Below are 18,827 nucleotides of genomic sequence, written 5' to 3' on the forward strand. Positions count from 1 at the left end.
TAAGATCCCAAGGGACTTTACATAAACAGACATGCTCAGTCACCCATAATGTTGTCCGGGGTGCGGCTCGGACAGAGAGCACAATCTTGCACGCACTCTTATCCTCCTAACGCTGGCGCTTGTGTTTCCGCACAGCCACATTTCTGTATAAGTACACTGTGCTGGGTTATAATGAATTCAAGATTGGAAAGGTCTCAGTTGTGTGTGTTTCCTCTGTTAGGATTCCAACATCTTTGTGTGCCCCACCCCCTGGTCTGTGCTGGCAGCTTGATTCTTGTGTGGGATTATGGATGGGGTACCTTTAAGGGGCACAGTGTAGTGGGAGGACTTTAGGTCATTAGGACTAACAGGAAGGGATTAACATAGTTCTCATGGGTCTCAGAGAGATGGCTCAGAGGGTAAGAGCACACTGGCTGTTCTTCCAGAGGCCTGGGTTTGCCTCTCCCAACACCTACATGGCAGGCTCACAACCGTCTATAACGCCAGTTCCACAGAATCTGAAATTCTCTTCTAGCCTCTGCAGGCATTACATGCATGTGATGCACAGATGTGTATGCAGGCAAACACCCGTTCACATAAAATAAAAAGAAATAAAATATCAAAAAAACATTTAAAAGAGATAAGTTTTTTGTTTGTTTGTTTTTTAAAGATTTTACTTATTTATTACATGTATGTATGTGAGTAGCCTATAGCCAGAAGAGGGCATCAGATTCCATTACAGATGGTTGTGTGCCACCATGTGGTGGCTGGGATTTGAACTCAGAACCTCTGGAAGAGCAGTCAGTGCTCTTAACTGCTGAGCCATCTCTCCAGCTCTGTTTTTTTTTTGTTTTTGTTTTTGTTTGTTTGTTTTGTTTTGTTAGCATTTTGATGACCAACACTCAGGAGCTTTTGGCAGGCAGATCTCTGTGTCCTCAGCCAGTTTGATCTACACAGTGAGATTCTGTCTCCGTAAAACCAAGACCCCTTCATTATATTTACTTATTTTCTGTGCCACAGCATGCATGTGGAGGTCAGAAGACAGCCCGCAGGAGTCCGTTCTCTCGTTCTACCACTTGGGTGGCAGAGATCTAACTCAGGTCATCAGGCTTGGAGGCAAGGACCTTTATCTTACTCAGCCAAGAGGATTTTTGTTTGGAGTACGTGCGTTCCTGTGTGTGCACATGCATGTGGAAGCCAGAAGCCAATGCTAGTTGTCACACACATGTTCATGGGTGTGTGTGCTATATGAACATGTGTCCAAGCAGGGGCCAGAACAGGATGCCCGACATCCTCCTCCATCGCTCGCTGTCCATCATTCCTTTCGGACAGCATCTCTCACTGAGCATGGAGTTAGCCTGCTGTCCAGCAAGGCCCAGAGATCCTCCTGTTCCAACCCCCACAGCCCTGGGGTGACAGGAGCACAAACAAGGCCTTGCCTGGCTTTTTTTCCTTCATATTTAAGGGAGTTTTGTTTTGGTGTGTGTGTGTTTGTGTGTGTGTGTGTGTGTGTGTGTGTGTGTGTGTGTGTGTGTTGTGTGTGAGTGCCACTGGCAGGGGACATACTTTATCAGATCCCTGGAGCCAAGGTTGTTGCCAGTTGTGAGCTGGCAGTGTGGCTGTGGAGCCCTGAGCTCTGAGGGGCAGCAAGGGTTCTCAGATGCTGACCCACTTCCCCAGCATGGCAAGTGATTGATGGAAATTTGAACTTAGGTTCAAACTCAGCAAGCTCTCTCTCTACTGATCTATCTCCTTGGCCCCTCCTCCTTAACTCTGTGAAATAAAGTCTCTCACTGAACCTGGAGCTTGGTCAAGTGCTAGACTTTCTGGCCGTTGAGCCCCAGGAACCCTCCTGCCTCTACTTCCCCAATGCTGAGGTCACAAATGTGTACCACACATGGTTTGTCACATGGGTGCTGGGACTCAAATTCAGGGTTTCGTGGCTGCAGGGCAAGCACTGTACTGACAGCAGTCAGGCCAGTCGCCTGTGGGTTGTCATTAAGGAAGTGTGGCCATCCCATCTCTGGCTTCCTGTGCTGCTGTGGGCTCGCTCTAACTCATGCCTGCTTTTGTATGACACCATCTCCTACTAAAGTAATTAAGTCAGGGAGGGAACTTAACTCGGGCTAAATCAGCGGAGTCCACTGAGCGGAGTCCACTGATTTTAAGTTATTAGCCTTCAATACTATGCCAACAAAACCTCTTTTCTTCATAAAATATCCAGCTTCAAATGTTTTTGTTATAGCAATAGAAAACAGTCTAACACACCCCTCTGGTTGATGGACCAAACAACCACACCACAAGTCATCAAGTGAATCAAGGCAGATACCACAGGAACCTCCACTCAAGGTCAAGAACCTCACTCAAGGTCATGGAGGTCATAAGCACTTCTGAGAACGAGACCATGATGTCTCTCTTAATACTCTCTCTATGCCACGAGCTGTACAGCCAAGCACACCCCCATCCCCGCCTCCTCCCTACCCCTACCCCCCACCCCCGAGTGCACCTGGTCACAGCCTGGACCCACAGGCATCTGTCTCTCTGCCTTTCCCCTGCCCACCTCCAGTTCCATGGCCTCTTACCTTAGGTCCTGGGCGTCCTGGATAACCTGGGAGACCTGGCACCCCAAGCTTGCCCTGCAGGAACAAAAGATTGTAGAACAAAGGTCACACACTGCAGGCTGGAGACCAGAGGGGAAATGGTATGCAACCTATGCAACCTATGCAACCGAGTGAGAACCAAGGAAACTGAGTTCCTACGAGGGACGTGCCTGCGAGGACCTCATTCACCAGTACAAACCAGTATCCTCCTCTGTAAGGGGAGGATGAGCTGTTTACCACAGGGACCTGAGAGATGGCTCCGCAGTTTGAATCCCAGCACCTTATCAGGCAGCTCACAACCACCTGTGACTTTGGCTCCAGGGATTGACCTCTGGAGGCATCTGTACTTACACAGAGAGACACGGAATTAAAAATAAAAATAAATCCCCCACCCCCCTTTTAAAGATGGGGTCGCATTGTGTAGCTCTGGCTGTCCTAGAACTCGCTAAGTAGACATGGCTGGCCCCGGAATCATAGAGATTCAAGTACCTTTGTTCCTCCACCCCACCCCACCAGCTCTGGAATTAAAGGAATGCACCACCATGACATAAAATAAATCTTTTTTAAAATGTCTATCACAAAGTCGCTGTGGGGATTACAATGAAGGTGCAAGCAAGTAATAGCGTTACAATGCTCAGCAAATAAATCAAGTATGCCGGTCAGCTCAGCCTGACTTCCCAGTCCAGAATCCCCCAGTGAGGGGCCAGGGTGGAGCTTAGTGGTAAGGCCCCTGCCCAGAGTCCCCAGTGAGGGGCCGGGGTGGGGCTCCACAGTACAACTGTTCTCTAACAAGTGAGACTTCCTGGTTCCATCTCCAGAAAGGACTGTGAGACAGCAGCCAGGCACAGCGATGGGCAGCAAACAACGCAAGAGAACCATGGGAATCACCTTCTCCCCCGCTGCTCCTGGAGGACCCTCATCGCCAGGCAGTCCTCCAGGCCCCTTTTGTCCTTCTGGACCATCCTCTCCTCTGGGACCTGGGGGTCCGGGGTTTCCCTGAGATAGGGAAAGAAAAAAAAAAAACAAAACCAGGATTGAAATCAGTCCCTTTTCCTTCCTCCTCTGTTTAATCTCAGCCCATCCCCTGTGTTTACCCCACACAGTCCTCATCTGGAGCTAGTCTTACCCGGTCGCCTTTTGGTCCCTCATCACCCTTGAAGCCAGGAAAGCCATCCTCTCCCTGGGGGGAGATACAGAAATGGAGACAGAGAAGGCAAGAGAAGGGAGAAAGGGAGGGACAGAAAAAGGGACAGAGGCAGGCACAGAGTAAAAGTCAGGGCCTTAGGAAAGGGACAAGGCCAGGGTCTCTTTATGGGGGCTCCGTCTCCCTCCCTTCCAGTGAACCCCTTCCTCCTCACCCTTTCTCCTTTCTCTCCTTGGAGACCCCGGTTACCAGAGGTACCCTAAGAAAAAAATTAGAGAGCTCTCAGTCTCCTTCCCTGCTTAAGGGAGGTTTTAGACTTCCTCCCTTGACCTAAAATTGTGAGAACAGTTGCAAGACAGGGATAGTGTGGTGGGGAGCCCTAGAGGAAGCAGCCCCGTCTCCTGGGGGGGCCCCTCTGTGGATTTCCCTCAGCTTCCTCTACCCATCGCATGCCTGGTAGCCACCCCATCCCCCACTCCCACCAAGTTCAGATGCGTAGGGAGAACCAGGGGAGTCAAATCTCTACGCCATTCATCTCTACTTCCTGAGGACACAGTGTCTACAGTTCCTTCTGGCAGCAGAAAGAACATTCCAGAGGCCAGTTTCATTCCAAAGGCAGGGGAGAGTTTCCCCATTGTGCTGGCCACAAGGAGACTCTGTGCCTGGTGACAGCATGCCCATCCCGTGCAGAGCGCATACCCTGGGCTGACTTCCTGCCTGTACCACACTGACAAACTGCACTTGGCTCAGATGGGAACTGAGCTCAACTGAAGAATGAACAAGCAGTTGGAGCTGATGCAACTATGCGCTTGGAAACAGCAGGGCCTTCTGCAGCCCCGAAGTAATTCACTGGACCTCAGTAAAGAAAGCTTTGGCTGCAGCCATCTCCTCCCTTGGCTACAAAGTAACTCGATTCAGATACAGCACAGGCTGCAACCACAGCCCTCCACTTATCTGCAAAATAAGCTGGGACCCCCCCCCACCCCTCATCCTCACCCCCCAGGAGTTGCCAGAAGGGATAAGAGCCAGTCCTTATCTGTGTTGCCTGTTCTATGCATACATCAAACTATGATAAAATCCAGTTTATAAATTAAGCAAAGGAAAAGATGAGAAAAGAAACTAACAATAAAATAGAGCCATTAGTATACTGTTTTTTCACTTGTTTACTTTCTGTTTTATTTTGGTTTTTGAGACAGGGACTCTTGTTTTGTTTTTGAGACAGTAGACTCATCGACCTGGCCTGGAATTCACCCTGAGTACCAGGATGACCTGGGAAGCACAAGATCCTCCTGCCTCTGCCTCCCAGGTACTGGAGTGGGTTTTACTGTTGTTATTTATTTATTTTGCTACATTTTTGTTTTGAGACAGGGTCTCATGTAGCCCTGGCTAATTTAAAATTCACTCCATGGCTAAGGATGACTCTGGACTTCCAATGCCTCTGCCCCACCACCTCCACACTAGGACCACAGGCATGCACCACCATGCTGAGTTGATAGGGTGCTGGGATTGGAACCTGGGACACTCCGTACATGCTGGGCAAGCATTCTGCCATCTGAGCGTCTGCCCCAGCCTTTTTAATTCGTAGTTTGAAACAGGCTGGCTTCAAATTTGTATAGCTCAGGCTGTTCTTAAATTCCTGATCTTCTCCCCTCAAGTACTGTGATTACAGGGTGTGTGTGTGTGTGTGTGTGTGTGTGTGTGTGTGTGTGTGTGTTTTGTTAGTGATTCATTTGTGAAACAGGGTCTCAAAATATAACAATGCGATATGCCTCTGGCTGGCAGAATTCACTTTATAGCCCAGGCTAGCCTCCAATCTTCTCGCCTCTGCCTCCCAAATACTGGGGCCACAGACATCACATGATACCTGGCACTAAGTTGGTCTTCTGACACCAACACTAATCAACTGTCCCACCTTCAAGCCCTCAAGGGTTTCCTACCTTCACACCACGAGGTCCAGGATAGCCCCGAGGGCCTGCTGATCCTGGTGGGCCCTGACGGGAAAACAAGGTCAGCACTATCTTGTTCCCAGTATCCTGTCTCCTCACTTGCGACTCTTCTTTCCCAGCCCCACCACCTTCCTGGTCACTCACCTGAGCCCCTTTCTCTCCTGTGGGACCCTCGTGGCCTGGGTGGCCCTAACGGAGAAACACATCAACTCATCAAAGGCCAAAATGTGTCATGCAGATACCCAAACCTTCCCCTTCCCCTTCCCCTTGTCCCAGCTCCTGGTTCTCACCGGGGGGCCCTCAGATCCTGGGACACCTGGAATTCCAGGGTTTCCAGGGGGACCCTGAAAAAAGAGGAAAAATAAGAGTAGCCTGCGAGTCTCAGTGCCTACCCAGGCGGCTCAGAGTGAGCAGACAACACAAGCTCTGCCCATGTTTGCTGTGTGACGCTGGTGACCCAGCTTGCCCTCTCTGAGCTTCGGAAATCCTCCTTAACTGGGAGAGATGCAAAAGCAATGTAAGAGTCTGGGGGATGCGGGGGGGGGAGGGGGGTGGCACTCGGGAGGCATAGGTAGGTGGATCTCTGAGTTCGAGGCCAGCCAGGGCTACATGGAGAAACCCTGCCTTGAAAAACAAATGAAAAAAAAAACAAACAAACAAACAATATGAGAAGGGGCATGGCGTGGCTCAGTGGTAGATCTCCTTCCTAGAATCCACTAGTGACAAGCTGGGGAGCCACTATACAGGCAAGCACTATGATGTGCAAGGCCCCAGGTTCTATGCACAGTACCACAGAAAGCGCAAAAACAGTATGAAACGCGCTGGAGTCGGGACTCTCACCCACACCCCCTTGTCTTGTTTCTTTGCTTCATTTCATTTCATTTATTTATTTATTTATTGAGACAAAGTTCTGCAGTAATGTCCAGGCTGGGACAATTTCTAGGACTGCAGGGGTGTGGCACCATACCTGGCTCTCCAGTTCTGGTTTCCCAGCCTCTTATCTACCTTTGGACCTATCAGATGTTTGCAGGATGTGGGACATTTTTTTTTTTTTTTTGATTGATGATTGATACGGGAGGGTCACAAGAAACCAGGCTGAGCAAAGCCAATTAGCAGCATTTCTCCATAGCCTCTGCTTCGGTTCCTGCCTCTAGGGTCCTGCGTTTCCGCAATAACATGGAAGCATAGGTCCATGAGCCCTTTCTTCCTTCAAGCTGGCTTTGGTCAGTGTTTTATCATGACAACAGAAAAGCAAACTAGGAGACACACATAACTGTACACATATACACAAGTATGCACACACCACCTGTAAGCACACACACACAAATTGTATCTGCCAAGGAAGCAATCGATAGATGTACAGAGAGACAAAGCTAAGGTCTGTCCTTCATTAGCTTCTTGGGAGTCCCTTCTGTATGGGCGTCTGTGAGGGACAGAGGTACTAACAATGTCTCCTCTGTCTGCCAGCCTCAGTGGGATTCTCCTGGAAACCCTCCCACAGCAGTGCCACTCTCACTCTGGACTGGCTTCGGAACGTGACTTCACTCAAGGGAAGTCCCTCAAAGGAACCCTTGGGTGGAGCTTCTCCTGATGACGTGAAAGTCGCTTACCTTTTCCCCAGGAGTGCCAATAGGCCCCTGGGGGCCTGGAATTCCCTGGGACATAAAAAGAAGGTGAAAGAGTCATGAAAAGAAAGATGGACAGTAAAACTAGACAAGGGAGGACTGTGGCTCAGCCCCCCTCCACACCCCGCTGTCAAGACAGAGGGCTTGTACCTGGGAGCCGTGGTTTCCTTGCTGTCCTGGGGGACCCGGTTCTCCAGGAGGACCCTGTGGGGGAAGGGTGGGTTCAGTGAAGCCGGAAGGCGACAGAACGTGGAGGGTAAGGAAAGTTCCAAGTAGATAAGGCTATAATGATCACGGGCTTGGAGAGTCAGAAGGGCAAAAACAGATGGTAGGACACTTACCACATTGCCTTTGGCCCCTGGTGCGCCATCACTCCCTGTCACACCCTGTGAGGACAGAGGACATGAGACCAGGACAGATCAGAACCTGGGTGTGAGCTGCTGAGAAACATGTATAAAGGGGACACCAGCAACAGAAAGTATCTTCCGGCTCGGGAGATGCTCAGTGGGTAAAGGCATTTGCTGCACAAGCAATGAAGCTGAGTCCAAATCCGCGGAACCCATGCAAAAGCCTAACTTGTAGTCTTGGCATTTGTCATCCCCTGCGGGGAGATGGCAGGCCGGAGACTGATTTCCCCGGCAAACGTGAAGGCCAGAAAAGTGGAAAATCGGGCGATTGTTCACAGGCCTTTAACCACTCAGGAGGCAGCAGAGGCAGGAGGATCTCTAAATTTGAGGCCAGCCTGGTCTACAGAGTGAGTTCCAGGACTGCCAGGACTACACAGAGAAACCCTGTCTTAAAAAAAAAAACAAAAAACCCTCAAACAAGATGGGAGAAGACCAAGTCTCACAACTGTCATCACACTTGCACACTTGCCCTGTTGTACAGGCAATCACAGTCACACACAGCAAGGACAAGAGGGAGCGAGGGAGAAGGGGGGGGTTACTCAGTGGGTAGTGGCACTTGCTGCTAAGACTGATGTCCTGAGTTCAATTCCAGGGATCCACATTGTGAAAGAAAAGATCTGATCTCCACATGTGGACCATGCAAACACACACACACACACACACACACACACACACACACACACACTAGAGACAGGTAAGAATAAAACATAGACAGGGAGTCAACAAGATTCTCACCGGGCGTCCTAGGGGACCTGGGAGACCTCTGGGGCCAATCAGACCTCGGGGACCCTGCAAGGAAGGGGCCACATAATACCAGCATCAGAGGTATGTACTCCTGCAAGGTTCATGCCCCAAGGGGATTCTTCCCTCCCCTCAACAAGTAAAGGAGTCTGGGGTCTCCCAATACCTACCGGCTCTCCAGCCTGGCCAGTGGGCCCTGGAGGTCCCTGCACACCCTGTAGAAAGTGTCATCATTATTTGCACTGGGCAAATACAGACCCGAGGTACAACCTCCCCTCATCTAGAAGCCCCTTTAAGAGTCAGCTTGGTGTCTCCCCACTCTTACAGACGGAGCTCAGTCTCCAGGCCTCGACTTACCCTCCCACACCCTAACCCTAAAGCTATCAGCTCCAGTGCTGCCTTTTAGAGAACCCTGGGGCTTCCTGATCCTGCAGTGCAGACCCCAGTCTCCAGACACCACTCAGCCTATTTCTGGGGTTTTGTTTGCTTGCTTGTTTGTTTCAATGTCAGGGAATGAAGCCAGGGTTTCATATATGGTAGGCAAGTGCTACCACTGAGCCCCACCCACAGCCTCTCTCCTGTGCCCCCCTCCAGCTTACCTTTACACCATCTTCTCCTGGGGGACCGGGTTGCCCTACAGGTCCAAAGTCACCCTAGTTCAGAGAAGGAGGAGGGCATTTGAATAAATTAGCATATGCAGGAGCCACTCACTTCAGAAAAGAAGTTCAGTGTGGGCAGTGAAGGCTCAGACAGTGTATGAAGCTCCGAAGTCAAGGAAGCATTGCACAGGGAAACAGGGCGTGGGTATGGGAGGGGCACTCACCCTCTGGCCCTTCTCACCAGGCAGCCCGGGCAGGCCATCAAAGCCCCTGTCACCCTTTTGGAAGAGACAGCAGCTGCCTTAAATCCTTGACCTTGACATCCCCCCATCCTGTAACACACACCCCCAACCCATCCTGGCCCCAGCACCCACCTTAGGTCCTGTGTCTCCCGGGAGCCCTCGAGCCCCATCTGCTCCAGCTCGGCCCTATGAAGAAAGTGAATCAAGGATGGATGAACTTCCCAGAGCTTCTCCCTCTTAATGTCCTGCCATCTGTGGCTACTGTGCACTACCTTGTACTGTCTCCCAAGGACTGCTTTCTTAAATTTTTGGTGGTGGTTGTGGTTGTTGTTGTTGTTGTGTTGAGCCAAGGTCTCACTGTACAGCCCTGGTTGGCCTGGTACTCACTATTTATGCTAGGATCACAGGCCTGCCCAGAGATCTACCTGCCTCTGACTCCTGAGTGCTGGGGTTAAAGTCACCAAGCCTGGCTAGTGTATTCAGTGTGTGTGTGTGTGTGTGTGTGTGTGTGTGCATGTACATGTGCATGTATGTGCCATGGCACACATGTGGAGATGTGGAGGTCAGAAGACAGCTTGTGGAAGTCAGTTCTCTTCTCCCGTGAGGTGAATCTCGGGACTGAACTCCAGATTGGCAGCAAGTACTTTACCCTATGCAGAAGTTAAAGGATGACCTTGAGTTTCTAATTCTCCTGCCTCATCTCCCAAATTCTGGGCTCACAGGCACACTGGCACGCACAGCTATGGGAATTCATTTTTGTATGTTGTGCTGCTGAAGCTGTTCTTCACCTGCTCCTGACTACACTTTGGACCCCAGGCCAAGCGTTGTCCCTGTTCTCAAGTCCCCCTGAAGCTGCCACCTGCCCCATCCCTTCACTGTGCACCCAGCAGAGCATCTGCGGCAGCCTGCAATGCTCAGGTTCCTCTGGTAGCACAGGAAGACCAGAGAGACCGAAGCCAGGGTTGTTCGTTTGGTGCTGGTAGCAAGCAAAGCATAACTTAAGAACCCAGAAGTTACTCACTGTCTTGCCTTCCCGCCCAGGAGGCCCAGGGGGACCCTGTAATCCTCGGGGGCCCTGTGGTGGGAAACAAGAAGGAAGAATTAAAAGAAAAGGCATATGCTTCTTTTGTTTGTTTTTTTGTTTTATTTTGACAAGGTCTACCATGTGACTCTGGCTGGCTTAGAACTCACTATATAGACCAGGCTGGCCTTGAACTCACTGAGATCCCCCTGCCTCAGCCTCCTGAGTGCTGAGATTAAAAGATGTGCACCACTGCTTCAGTAGATATGCACACCTTTGATTCCAGCGCTTGGGAAGCAGGGGCAGGGGAATCTTTGCGTTTTAGGCTAGGCCTTGCCCTCCGGGTGCTCCAGCCTCTACCTCACCAAGTGCTGGGATTGACAGGTGTGCACCCCACACCTGGCTTATGCGGGGCTGGGGACTGGGACTCAGGGTTTCATGCATGCTTGGCAAATGCTTTTCCAGCTGAACCCAGCCCCCAGCCCAGACCTATTTTATTTCTTTTTATTTCATGTGCATTGGTGTTTTTTTTTGCCTGCAAGTATGTCTGTGTGAGGGTACCTATGGAAATGGAATTGCAGACAATCATGGACCACCATATGAGCACTGGGAATGAAACCCAGGTTCTCTGGCAGAGCAGCCAGTGCTTCTAACCACGGAGCCATCTCTCCAGCTCCCTCAGAGCTTACCTTAAATTACTCCCCAGGAGGGGCATATATATTGGTTTTTCGAGACAGGGTTTCTCTGTATAGCCCTGGCTGTCCTGGAACTCACTCTGTAGACCAGGCTGGCCTCGAACTCAGAAATCCGCCTGCCTCTGCCTCTGCCTCCCGGGTGCTGGGATTAAAGGCGTGCGCCACCATGCCTGGCTCAAATGTATATTTCTATTCCATTGTTATGTTCCCCAGCTGGCATTTTATCCTGTAACCTTTGGAGGAAACTTTTCCCATCTAATCCATTCCCCCCTCCCTCCCCCATGTCCCCCCAAACTCACCTGTGGCCCCACTTCTCCCAGTTCACCTTTCAGACCTGGATATCCAGGGAGGCCCTTGGGGGAGGAGCACACTTTGAGCAATGTGGCTATCTGCATGGATGCACTCGCTCCCCAGTGCAGACCCCTTACTCACCACAGGGCCTGGGCGCCCAGTGAGCCCTACTGGACCAGGGGGCCCTTTCATGGACAGCTGGAAAGACAGACAGAGCAAGAGTCCCCCATAAGACCACAGAATCACCACTAGAGGTAGGAGTGTGCCTCCTCCACAGGTTGTAAATTTGTTCCCCGATTCGTGTGTTGATACTGCTTTGCGGGGAGCCTTTTGGAAGATGATTGGAATTAGATGAAATCAGAAGGGTGGGGTACCCCATCCTGGGAATCAGGACCTTTAGGAGAGTAAGGCTTATCCTCATGCATCTACTATCTTGCCTTGCACTGCCCCCCACCAGTTACAACACACCCAGCTGGGTGGTAGCATGGTGCTCTGGGACTTCCCAGTGTCCAGAATCATTAGCCCAGATCCTCTGTTCTCTATAAATCACCCAGGCTCAGGACTTTACAATAACAACAGGAACTCACAGCAAGCATTCTCAGGAGAGGGACATCCTGGGACATCCTGAGACATCCTGGGTCTCCCAACCAGCCCTGTATGAGCCTTTACTTCTGCTGTCCCTCACATAACACATGGCCCTTATCCCACTTACCTGAGCCTGTTGCAGTACTGCCTGGGCCTGGGCCTGCTGGAAGGACACTGGGGGTCCCTTCATCGAGCTGCTTGCAAAATGGAACTAAGGAACAACTATGGATGAGTAGAGATGCACAGGAAGGCATCCCCTGGGGTCAGGACTCCACTGCCCAGGGGTGGGACTCTCCATCCTCACCGGCATCATAATCACTGTGCCCGGCAGGCCCCGGGCTCCATCAATGCCTGGGATTCCTGGGAGGCCGGCAGGACCCTGAGAGAAGGAGAGAGGGGTGGATGGAGGAGGGAAGGGACAGAGGTATGGACAGGAGATGGAAGATGAGAGGGGACAGAGGGGAAGAGAGACTGAGAAGGAGCCTGATGATCTCAGTTTGACCACCCGAGATCCACATGGTAGAAGGAGTGAACTGAGTCTTGCAAGGCGTCCTTTGACCTCTGATCAGGTGCCAGGGTACATGCCACTACCCACCACCCGTGTGCACTCACATGCACAAAATAGATAAATGAAAATGTCATGAAAAATTTAAAGACGCACAAAAACAGGCACAAGGAGAAAATGGAATGAGAAGTCAGGGTTTACGGAGTTCACAGATGGGGGCAACATCACTTCTGGGATGGTGCTCCTAATCCCAGCCCCGCACACCCACATTCAAATCTCCACACACCCCCCAACCCGAAATCCCACCCCAACACAGGGATACACTCCAGTGGGGAGTCTCTTACCGGTAGACCACGGTCCCCAGGGAAGCCCGGAGGCCCAGGAGGGCCTGAAGGACCAGATATTCCCTGTGGAGACAGAAATCAGAGGTCACACGAGATGCAGAACATGAGCCTAGCTGGCTTCTGACCCACCTATGACCTTGTCTTCAGGCATACCTCCTGACTGCCACTTAGCCAGCTCTGCTCCCACCATGGTCTATTGACCTCTCAACTTTGCACCCTAAATCTTTTTTGACATATCTTTTGGGTATTGAATATCCAATGACCTTCAGGCAACACTATAATCCAAATCTTCTCCCCATCTAGAAGAGAGTCAGGCACCATGGCGCACACCTGTAATCCCAATGTTCAGGAGGCTGAGGCAGAAGGGTCAAGAGATAGAGTCCAGCCTAGGCTACATCGTGAGACGAGGACAGCCTGGGCTATGTAAAAGGAAAGGGAAGGAAGAGAGCAGCTACGTGAGCACCTAGTGGCATAGCTGGTTTGTGCATGGGCTCTAGGAGGCAGAGCATGGGGAAAAGGTTGGAATCCGGGACTAGAACCAGTACTCACCCGGGGTCCTGGAGCTCCTGCAGGCCCTTCAAACTGTTGTCCCTGGGGGGAAAACAAGTGTGACCCCTGTTCTCAAGAGGCCCCTTAACCTCCTCACAGCCCCCCTCCTCTCACCTGCTCTACTGTCGCAGGCTCGCCTTTTGCTCCCTTTTCTCCAGCACCCTGGGGACAGTGTGGAGAGAGAAACATGGCATGAGGGCAGAGACAGAGAGACATGAGGGCAGAGACAGAGAGACATGAGGGCAGAGACAGAGAGACATGAGGGCAGAGACAGAGAGACATGAGGGCAGAGAGACATACACAGGCCATACAAGCCTGAATTCAGTCTCTGGACTCCACAGTGGAAGGAGAGGTCTGACTCCTGAAAGTCATCCAAGGTGAAGGGCATGAACCTCAAAGACCTTATCACGGCTCTGTCTCTCTCCCAGTGATACTGGAACCTTACTCGAACCTGTGGCCACCCGCAGACAGCTCATGAAGTCATTTAGTGTGTGACTCACATACAGCAAATGAAGTTCAAGCCTGACACACATGAGGACTTAGCCCCTTTGATAACCTGACTGGATTTGAAATTGCCTAGGAGGGGCCAGGTGTGGTCGCTCATGCTTCAGTCCCAGCACTCAGGGGCAGATCTCTGGGACTTCAAGGCCAGATGGATCTACATAGCAAATTCCAGGATAACCAACCAGGGTTACACAGTAAGAGGCTGTCTCAATGAATGGATGAATGAATGAAGGAATGAAGGAATGAAGGATGAATGAATGAATGAATCCAACAGCAACAAAAATGGAATGGCATTGGTGAGATGAAACTGTGGTGTGTCTGGATGCTTCCAGAGAGAATTTACTGAGGGAGCATCCAGAGGAACAGTGGTGCTTCCCCAGATGGAGTTAAAGGGGAGGAGAGCGCCAGGCCAGCAGAGAACAGCTTTCCCTACTCACTGCTTCCCCTTCTCCAAGAACGAAAGCCTCCCACCACATGCTCTTGTCCCCATGATGATGCTCAACTGGCAGCTGTGAGCTGCCATGTTTGCTTTTCCGTGTGAGCAAAGCCACCCCTCCTCCTGCAAGTTGTCTCTGTCAGGTGTTTTCTCCTAGCACAAGGAAAGTAACAGAGCAGGAAGTCAGTGCGGTCTCAAGTCTGACTCCGCCTCTGCCAACACCAAGGAGGACCAGGGCTGCCTGCCCCTCTAGCCTTGTCCACCCAAGGCTTTTTGACTAAGGACACCGTCTCTCTGCTCAGGAGTCAGCCCCAAGTCTTTCTCCCCAGCCTGGATGGGCTCCCCTGGACTCTAGAATCTTCTAGCCATCTCTGGTCTGAAGTCTCACTTGAATGTCAAACAGATGTTACAAGTTCAAGACACCACCAGGAGGTGACACCCATCCACCTCCAGCGACAAGAGCAGAAGGAACCGGCCTCCAACTGGAGTATTCTCTCCCATTGCTTGCTAACTCTACAAGCTTCCCCACCGACTCTCTGGCTCCCCCTACTGTCCACTCAGCAGGCGGGGCATGCAGAGAGCTAGAAGCAGGGTTTCACTCGAAGTCCAAGACTCCCCTGCTTAGACTAAAGGCCACCTGCGTCACCAGCCCCTGTCACACTGCTAGTGCTTGGTAAACGTTTTGCAGCTGCAACTGTGCCAGGGTCACACAAAGGTCACACAAAACAAACACAGTCAAGAACAAGAATGTATGTTTCTACAGCCCGTCTCCTGACCCAGCCTATCTAGACTCACAGGAAAGACCTGGAACTCAGTCTGTAAGGACTGCTCTGCTGCCCGGAACTTGGGGCCCATGGTGGGGCCACCTCCTTCACTCTCCTCAGTAGCGTCCATCTCTGGAGTCCTCCACTCAGTTTCCGTCCCCGAGTCCAACCCCTGTGGAGGACACTGGGAATGTCAAGGTTTGCTCTTGGCCACCACCTTCACCACCCCACCCCCTGGCCCAGCGCCATCCGCTTCCCGCCAACCTGCGAGACCGTGGCATTTTGTCCAATCGTGACAGTGGTGGTGATGGTCAGAGGTGCGGGAGTCGGAGGCAAGTGGGGAACTGGCTTCTCTGTCTCGGGGATGTGGAGGGAGGTCTGCAGCAGACATGGAAGGAGTGTCAGATCTGGGGTGAGGCCAATCAAAACAAAGGAAACAAAGGGGGAGCCAGGGCTCTCCCTTAGGGGAATCCCCAGTTAGGAAGTGGGTAGACAGAGGAAGCTCTCCTCCAAATTCAGTGGCTGGGGGGGGGGGAAGACAGGTGCCCCGTACAACCGGTTCAAGGTGGCCAAAGGGGAAACCTCCTCAGATACAAGGGGAGCAGGGCAGGGCCCAATCTCCCAGGCCTGGGAGCAGAACTGGATTGGCTGCAGGGCCCAGTGGTTCAAGTCCAAAGCCAGCACTCGGGGCCAGACTCCCGGAAGCCCAGCCCCACGTCTTCTCCCTTGACAGCTGAGCGGCCAGCCAGCCAGGCTGCAGCTCATCCAACCTGGACAGCTGCAGAAGAACTGGGTCAAGGCAGAGAACTTCGTAGTCACAATATGGGACAGAAAGATCCAGAACTGATATCTAATTACAACCCGTGATCCCTCCAACCAAGGACTTCAAGCAATGACCCAACCGATGACTTAGGACCCCTGCCCAGTAATTTACCAGTCAATAACCTTCAAAATTAACCCAAATTATTCCAAGCTAGGTGAGCCCTGCCTGCCTTCATGATTCCCATCGATGGCTCTGAAGAGAAAGTCTTCCATTCGGGAACCCAACTATGACCCCAAGTAGTAGAATCATCCAACAACAACAACAAAAATCACTATTTAATGACACACACACCCCAAATAATGAACCCTCTCTGGGATCCTCAATCAGTCATTCCACTAACAATGGTCCCATTATGTCTTCTAGCAATCTCCCTAATAAATCACCCTTAACCTTCAACTAGTGCACTGGCTTCTCTTAATGGCAACCTGACACAGCCTAGAGTCACCCGTGAAGGATGTCTGTGAGTGTTTAGACGAGGTAGGCCAGGGAGGGGGCTGTCTCTGGGAGGTTGTCTTGAGTGTTAACTGGAAGATCCAGCCCACTGTAGTTGGCCCCTCCTACAGGAGGTTCTGAACAGTGTAAGAAAAGCCAGCACTGGCTGAGATGGAGCAAGCAGGCAGGAATTCATGGATTTCCTCTCTCTGCTCATGATTGTGGATGCAATGCTTTAAGTTCCCCCAAATAAGGGACTATAACCTGGAATGTAAACCAAAACAATCCCCTCTCTCCTCTAAGTTGCTTTTGATCAGGACAGGGGCTTTTGTTGTTTTGGTTTTTGGTTTTGATTTTTTTTAATGTGTATGTATGTGTGCATGTACACATACTCACGCATTCGGCACGTGAGTGCAGGTCCCCTTGAGCAAGGAGGGCGTCAGATTCCTTCAAATTGGAATTACAGGCTGTCATGGGTCATGTCAGGGGACAGTGTTGCCATCAAAGGCAACTGTAGGTATGAAAGACCCTCAAGGCCCGGCCTGTGCCATTCCCTTGTAGAATGAGGTCGGGGGCAGGCATGGGCTCCTCATCTGAGATGCCAGCCACTCTCTCCTGGGCACCCTCCCAGCTATCTGTAATCTGCCCAGGCTGCACGTGGTCTCCTGGTCTCTGGGAAGGTGAGGGTACTGAGTGTGGAGGCTAACTGTGGGCCCTCCATCACTGCACACTTTAGTGAGACTGCTTAGGGGTCACCACACCCCAGTATGGAACTCCTCACTTTAGCTCTCAGTAGGTACAGCCAACCAACTCATTGGTTTCCCAAGCTAGATGTCAGTGAAATCACACCTTGGTTGGCCATTACTTCCCTATGTCTACTGGGAAAGTTCATATACAACAAAGACCAGTCAAAATATCAACAGTGACCTTTATCAATGACCTTTACCAACGGCCGCCAACTAGGCCTCCAAGGAAGACCTCCAACTAGGAACTCCTTACATAGTCACCTTCCTCAACCAGCAATCCTAAAGAGTACCCTCAAGAAGAAAGGGGGGGGGAGCTGGTGAGATTGCTCAGTGGTTAAGAGCACTGACTGTTCTTCCTAAAGATCCTGAGTTCAAATCCCAGCGACCACATGGTGGCTTACAACCATCCATAACGAAATCTGATGCCTTCTTCTGGAGTATCTGAAGACAGCTACAGTGTACTTACATATAATAAAATAAATAAATATTTAAAAAAAAGAAGAAGAAGTAAGGGTGGGGAGGGGAGACCTGGAAGGGGGGAAACATTTGAAATGTAAATAAAGAAAATATCCAATTTTAAAAATTAAATAAAATATTTTTTTTAAAAAAAAAAGAAGTGAGGATGATTAGAATGTGACATCTGTCATCTGGCTGGTCTCCAGGACTGACTTTGCTAGTCTAGCTCGATAGGCAGCTGTCCCCTTCCTCCCTCGCTGCTCCATGTGTCACTCCCAAAGGTGCAAACTTAAAGAGGATAACCTTCCCTGACAGGGGTCGGGAGTGTCTGTGCCCCCTGCTAGAACCTCCAGATGAGTTTCCAAACAGGGCCATCAAAGGAAAAATCCTCACCGGTGGCCCCAGCAGTGAACCCCACACACTGACACAATAACCATCGCACCTGTAACCAGTTACCCCAGCTGATAATCCCCTTTCTAGGACTCCACTATGACCCTTCTAGTCATGGGGTCCTCTTGTGTTGAGAGGTGCCTCCTCCTCCAGCTCCCCGTGAGTACAGAGTGTGGAACAGACATGAAAGAGCCCCTGGCACAGGACCTGCCATACCCTTCCACTGAGAGAATCAGGCCTCAGGAGTCAGGCCCTGAGGACCAACACAAGGACGAGGGGCTAGAGGTGGGTGTGCATCAGGCAGCAAAGAGCAAAGCAGGAGGTTCCGGGTTCTTACCTGGTTCTCAGGGACACCAGGGGTCGGACTCAGCCCTGAAGTCTCCTTGTTTTTCTTTCTTCCCTTGCCCTTGCGACCCCGCCCTTTTTTCTTTCCTTTGCCCTTTCGGCGACGAGGGGCAGGTGTTTCTGGTTCATCGTCTTTGGGGACCTGAGTAAAGGGTTCTAGTTAGAGCTATAATCTCTTTCCATTGGAAATGCCATCCTTTGAGTCACTGAGGGCTAGGACACGGCCATAGCTTGTGGTTCACTTAGCTCTGTGTGTGTGTGTGTGTGTGTGCCCATGCATGTGGAAGCAAGCCTCAGGTATCATTCCTCAGGCACCACCCACCTGGCCATGTTGACTGGCCAGTGAACCCGAGAAATCCTCCTGCCTCTGCCTTCCCAGCACTGGGATACAAATGTTCCACCACGCTCAGCGTTTCCACAGACTCTGGAGATCAAACAGGTCCTAGTGCTTGAAAGTGAAGGTTCTTGCCTGACTGAGCCACCTCCCCGTGCCTAGGCAGGAGGCAGGATATTTTGTTATTGTTGATATTTTGGAGACAGGATTTTGCTATGTAGCCTAGGCTGGCCTCAAAGTCAACAGTCCTCGTCATCAGCCTCCTGAGTAGAGAGGACTGAGATGTGCCACACCACATCTGGCCTGATGTGTCGCATCTTCTGT

General features: G+C 51.2%; 1 protein-coding gene across 1 annotated transcript in view; it reads right to left on the reverse strand.

The window, feature by feature from the left end:
• The window catches only part of Col5a3 (collagen type V alpha 3 chain), a 45,792-nt gene that overhangs the window by 19,993 nt on the left and 6,972 nt on the right, over positions 1-18,827 (reverse strand). Inside the window, exons 6-31 of the mRNA XM_021206624.2 lie at positions 18,162-18,311; positions 15,242-15,355; positions 15,009-15,149; positions 13,388-13,435; positions 13,274-13,315; positions 12,725-12,787; positions 12,180-12,254; positions 12,003-12,086; positions 11,432-11,488; positions 11,299-11,352; positions 10,305-10,358; positions 9,416-9,469; positions 9,266-9,319; positions 9,042-9,095; positions 8,613-8,657; positions 8,437-8,490; positions 7,636-7,680; positions 7,445-7,498; positions 7,280-7,324; positions 5,960-6,013; positions 5,814-5,858; positions 5,661-5,714; positions 3,938-3,982; positions 3,706-3,759; positions 3,468-3,575; positions 2,562-2,615 (exon numbers count right to left, since the gene is read on the reverse strand). Coding sequence (XP_021062283.1) covers positions 2,562-2,615; positions 3,468-3,575; positions 3,706-3,759; positions 3,938-3,982; positions 5,661-5,714; positions 5,814-5,858; positions 5,960-6,013; positions 7,280-7,324; positions 7,445-7,498; positions 7,636-7,680; positions 8,437-8,490; positions 8,613-8,657; positions 9,042-9,095; positions 9,266-9,319; positions 9,416-9,469; positions 10,305-10,358; positions 11,299-11,352; positions 11,432-11,488; positions 12,003-12,086; positions 12,180-12,254; positions 12,725-12,787; positions 13,274-13,315; positions 13,388-13,435; positions 15,009-15,149; positions 15,242-15,355; positions 18,162-18,311 — 1,701 coding nt within the window. The remainder of the gene's footprint in view (positions 1-2,561; positions 2,616-3,467; positions 3,576-3,705; positions 3,760-3,937; positions 3,983-5,660; positions 5,715-5,813; positions 5,859-5,959; positions 6,014-7,279; positions 7,325-7,444; positions 7,499-7,635; positions 7,681-8,436; positions 8,491-8,612; positions 8,658-9,041; positions 9,096-9,265; positions 9,320-9,415; positions 9,470-10,304; positions 10,359-11,298; positions 11,353-11,431; positions 11,489-12,002; positions 12,087-12,179; positions 12,255-12,724; positions 12,788-13,273; positions 13,316-13,387; positions 13,436-15,008; positions 15,150-15,241; positions 15,356-18,161; positions 18,312-18,827) is intronic.

The sequence above is a fragment of the Mus pahari genome, chromosome 10, assembly GCF_900095145.1.
Source record: "Mus pahari chromosome 10, PAHARI_EIJ_v1.1, whole genome shotgun sequence".
NCBI classification, from domain to species: domain Eukaryota; kingdom Metazoa; phylum Chordata; class Mammalia; order Rodentia; family Muridae; genus Mus; species Mus pahari.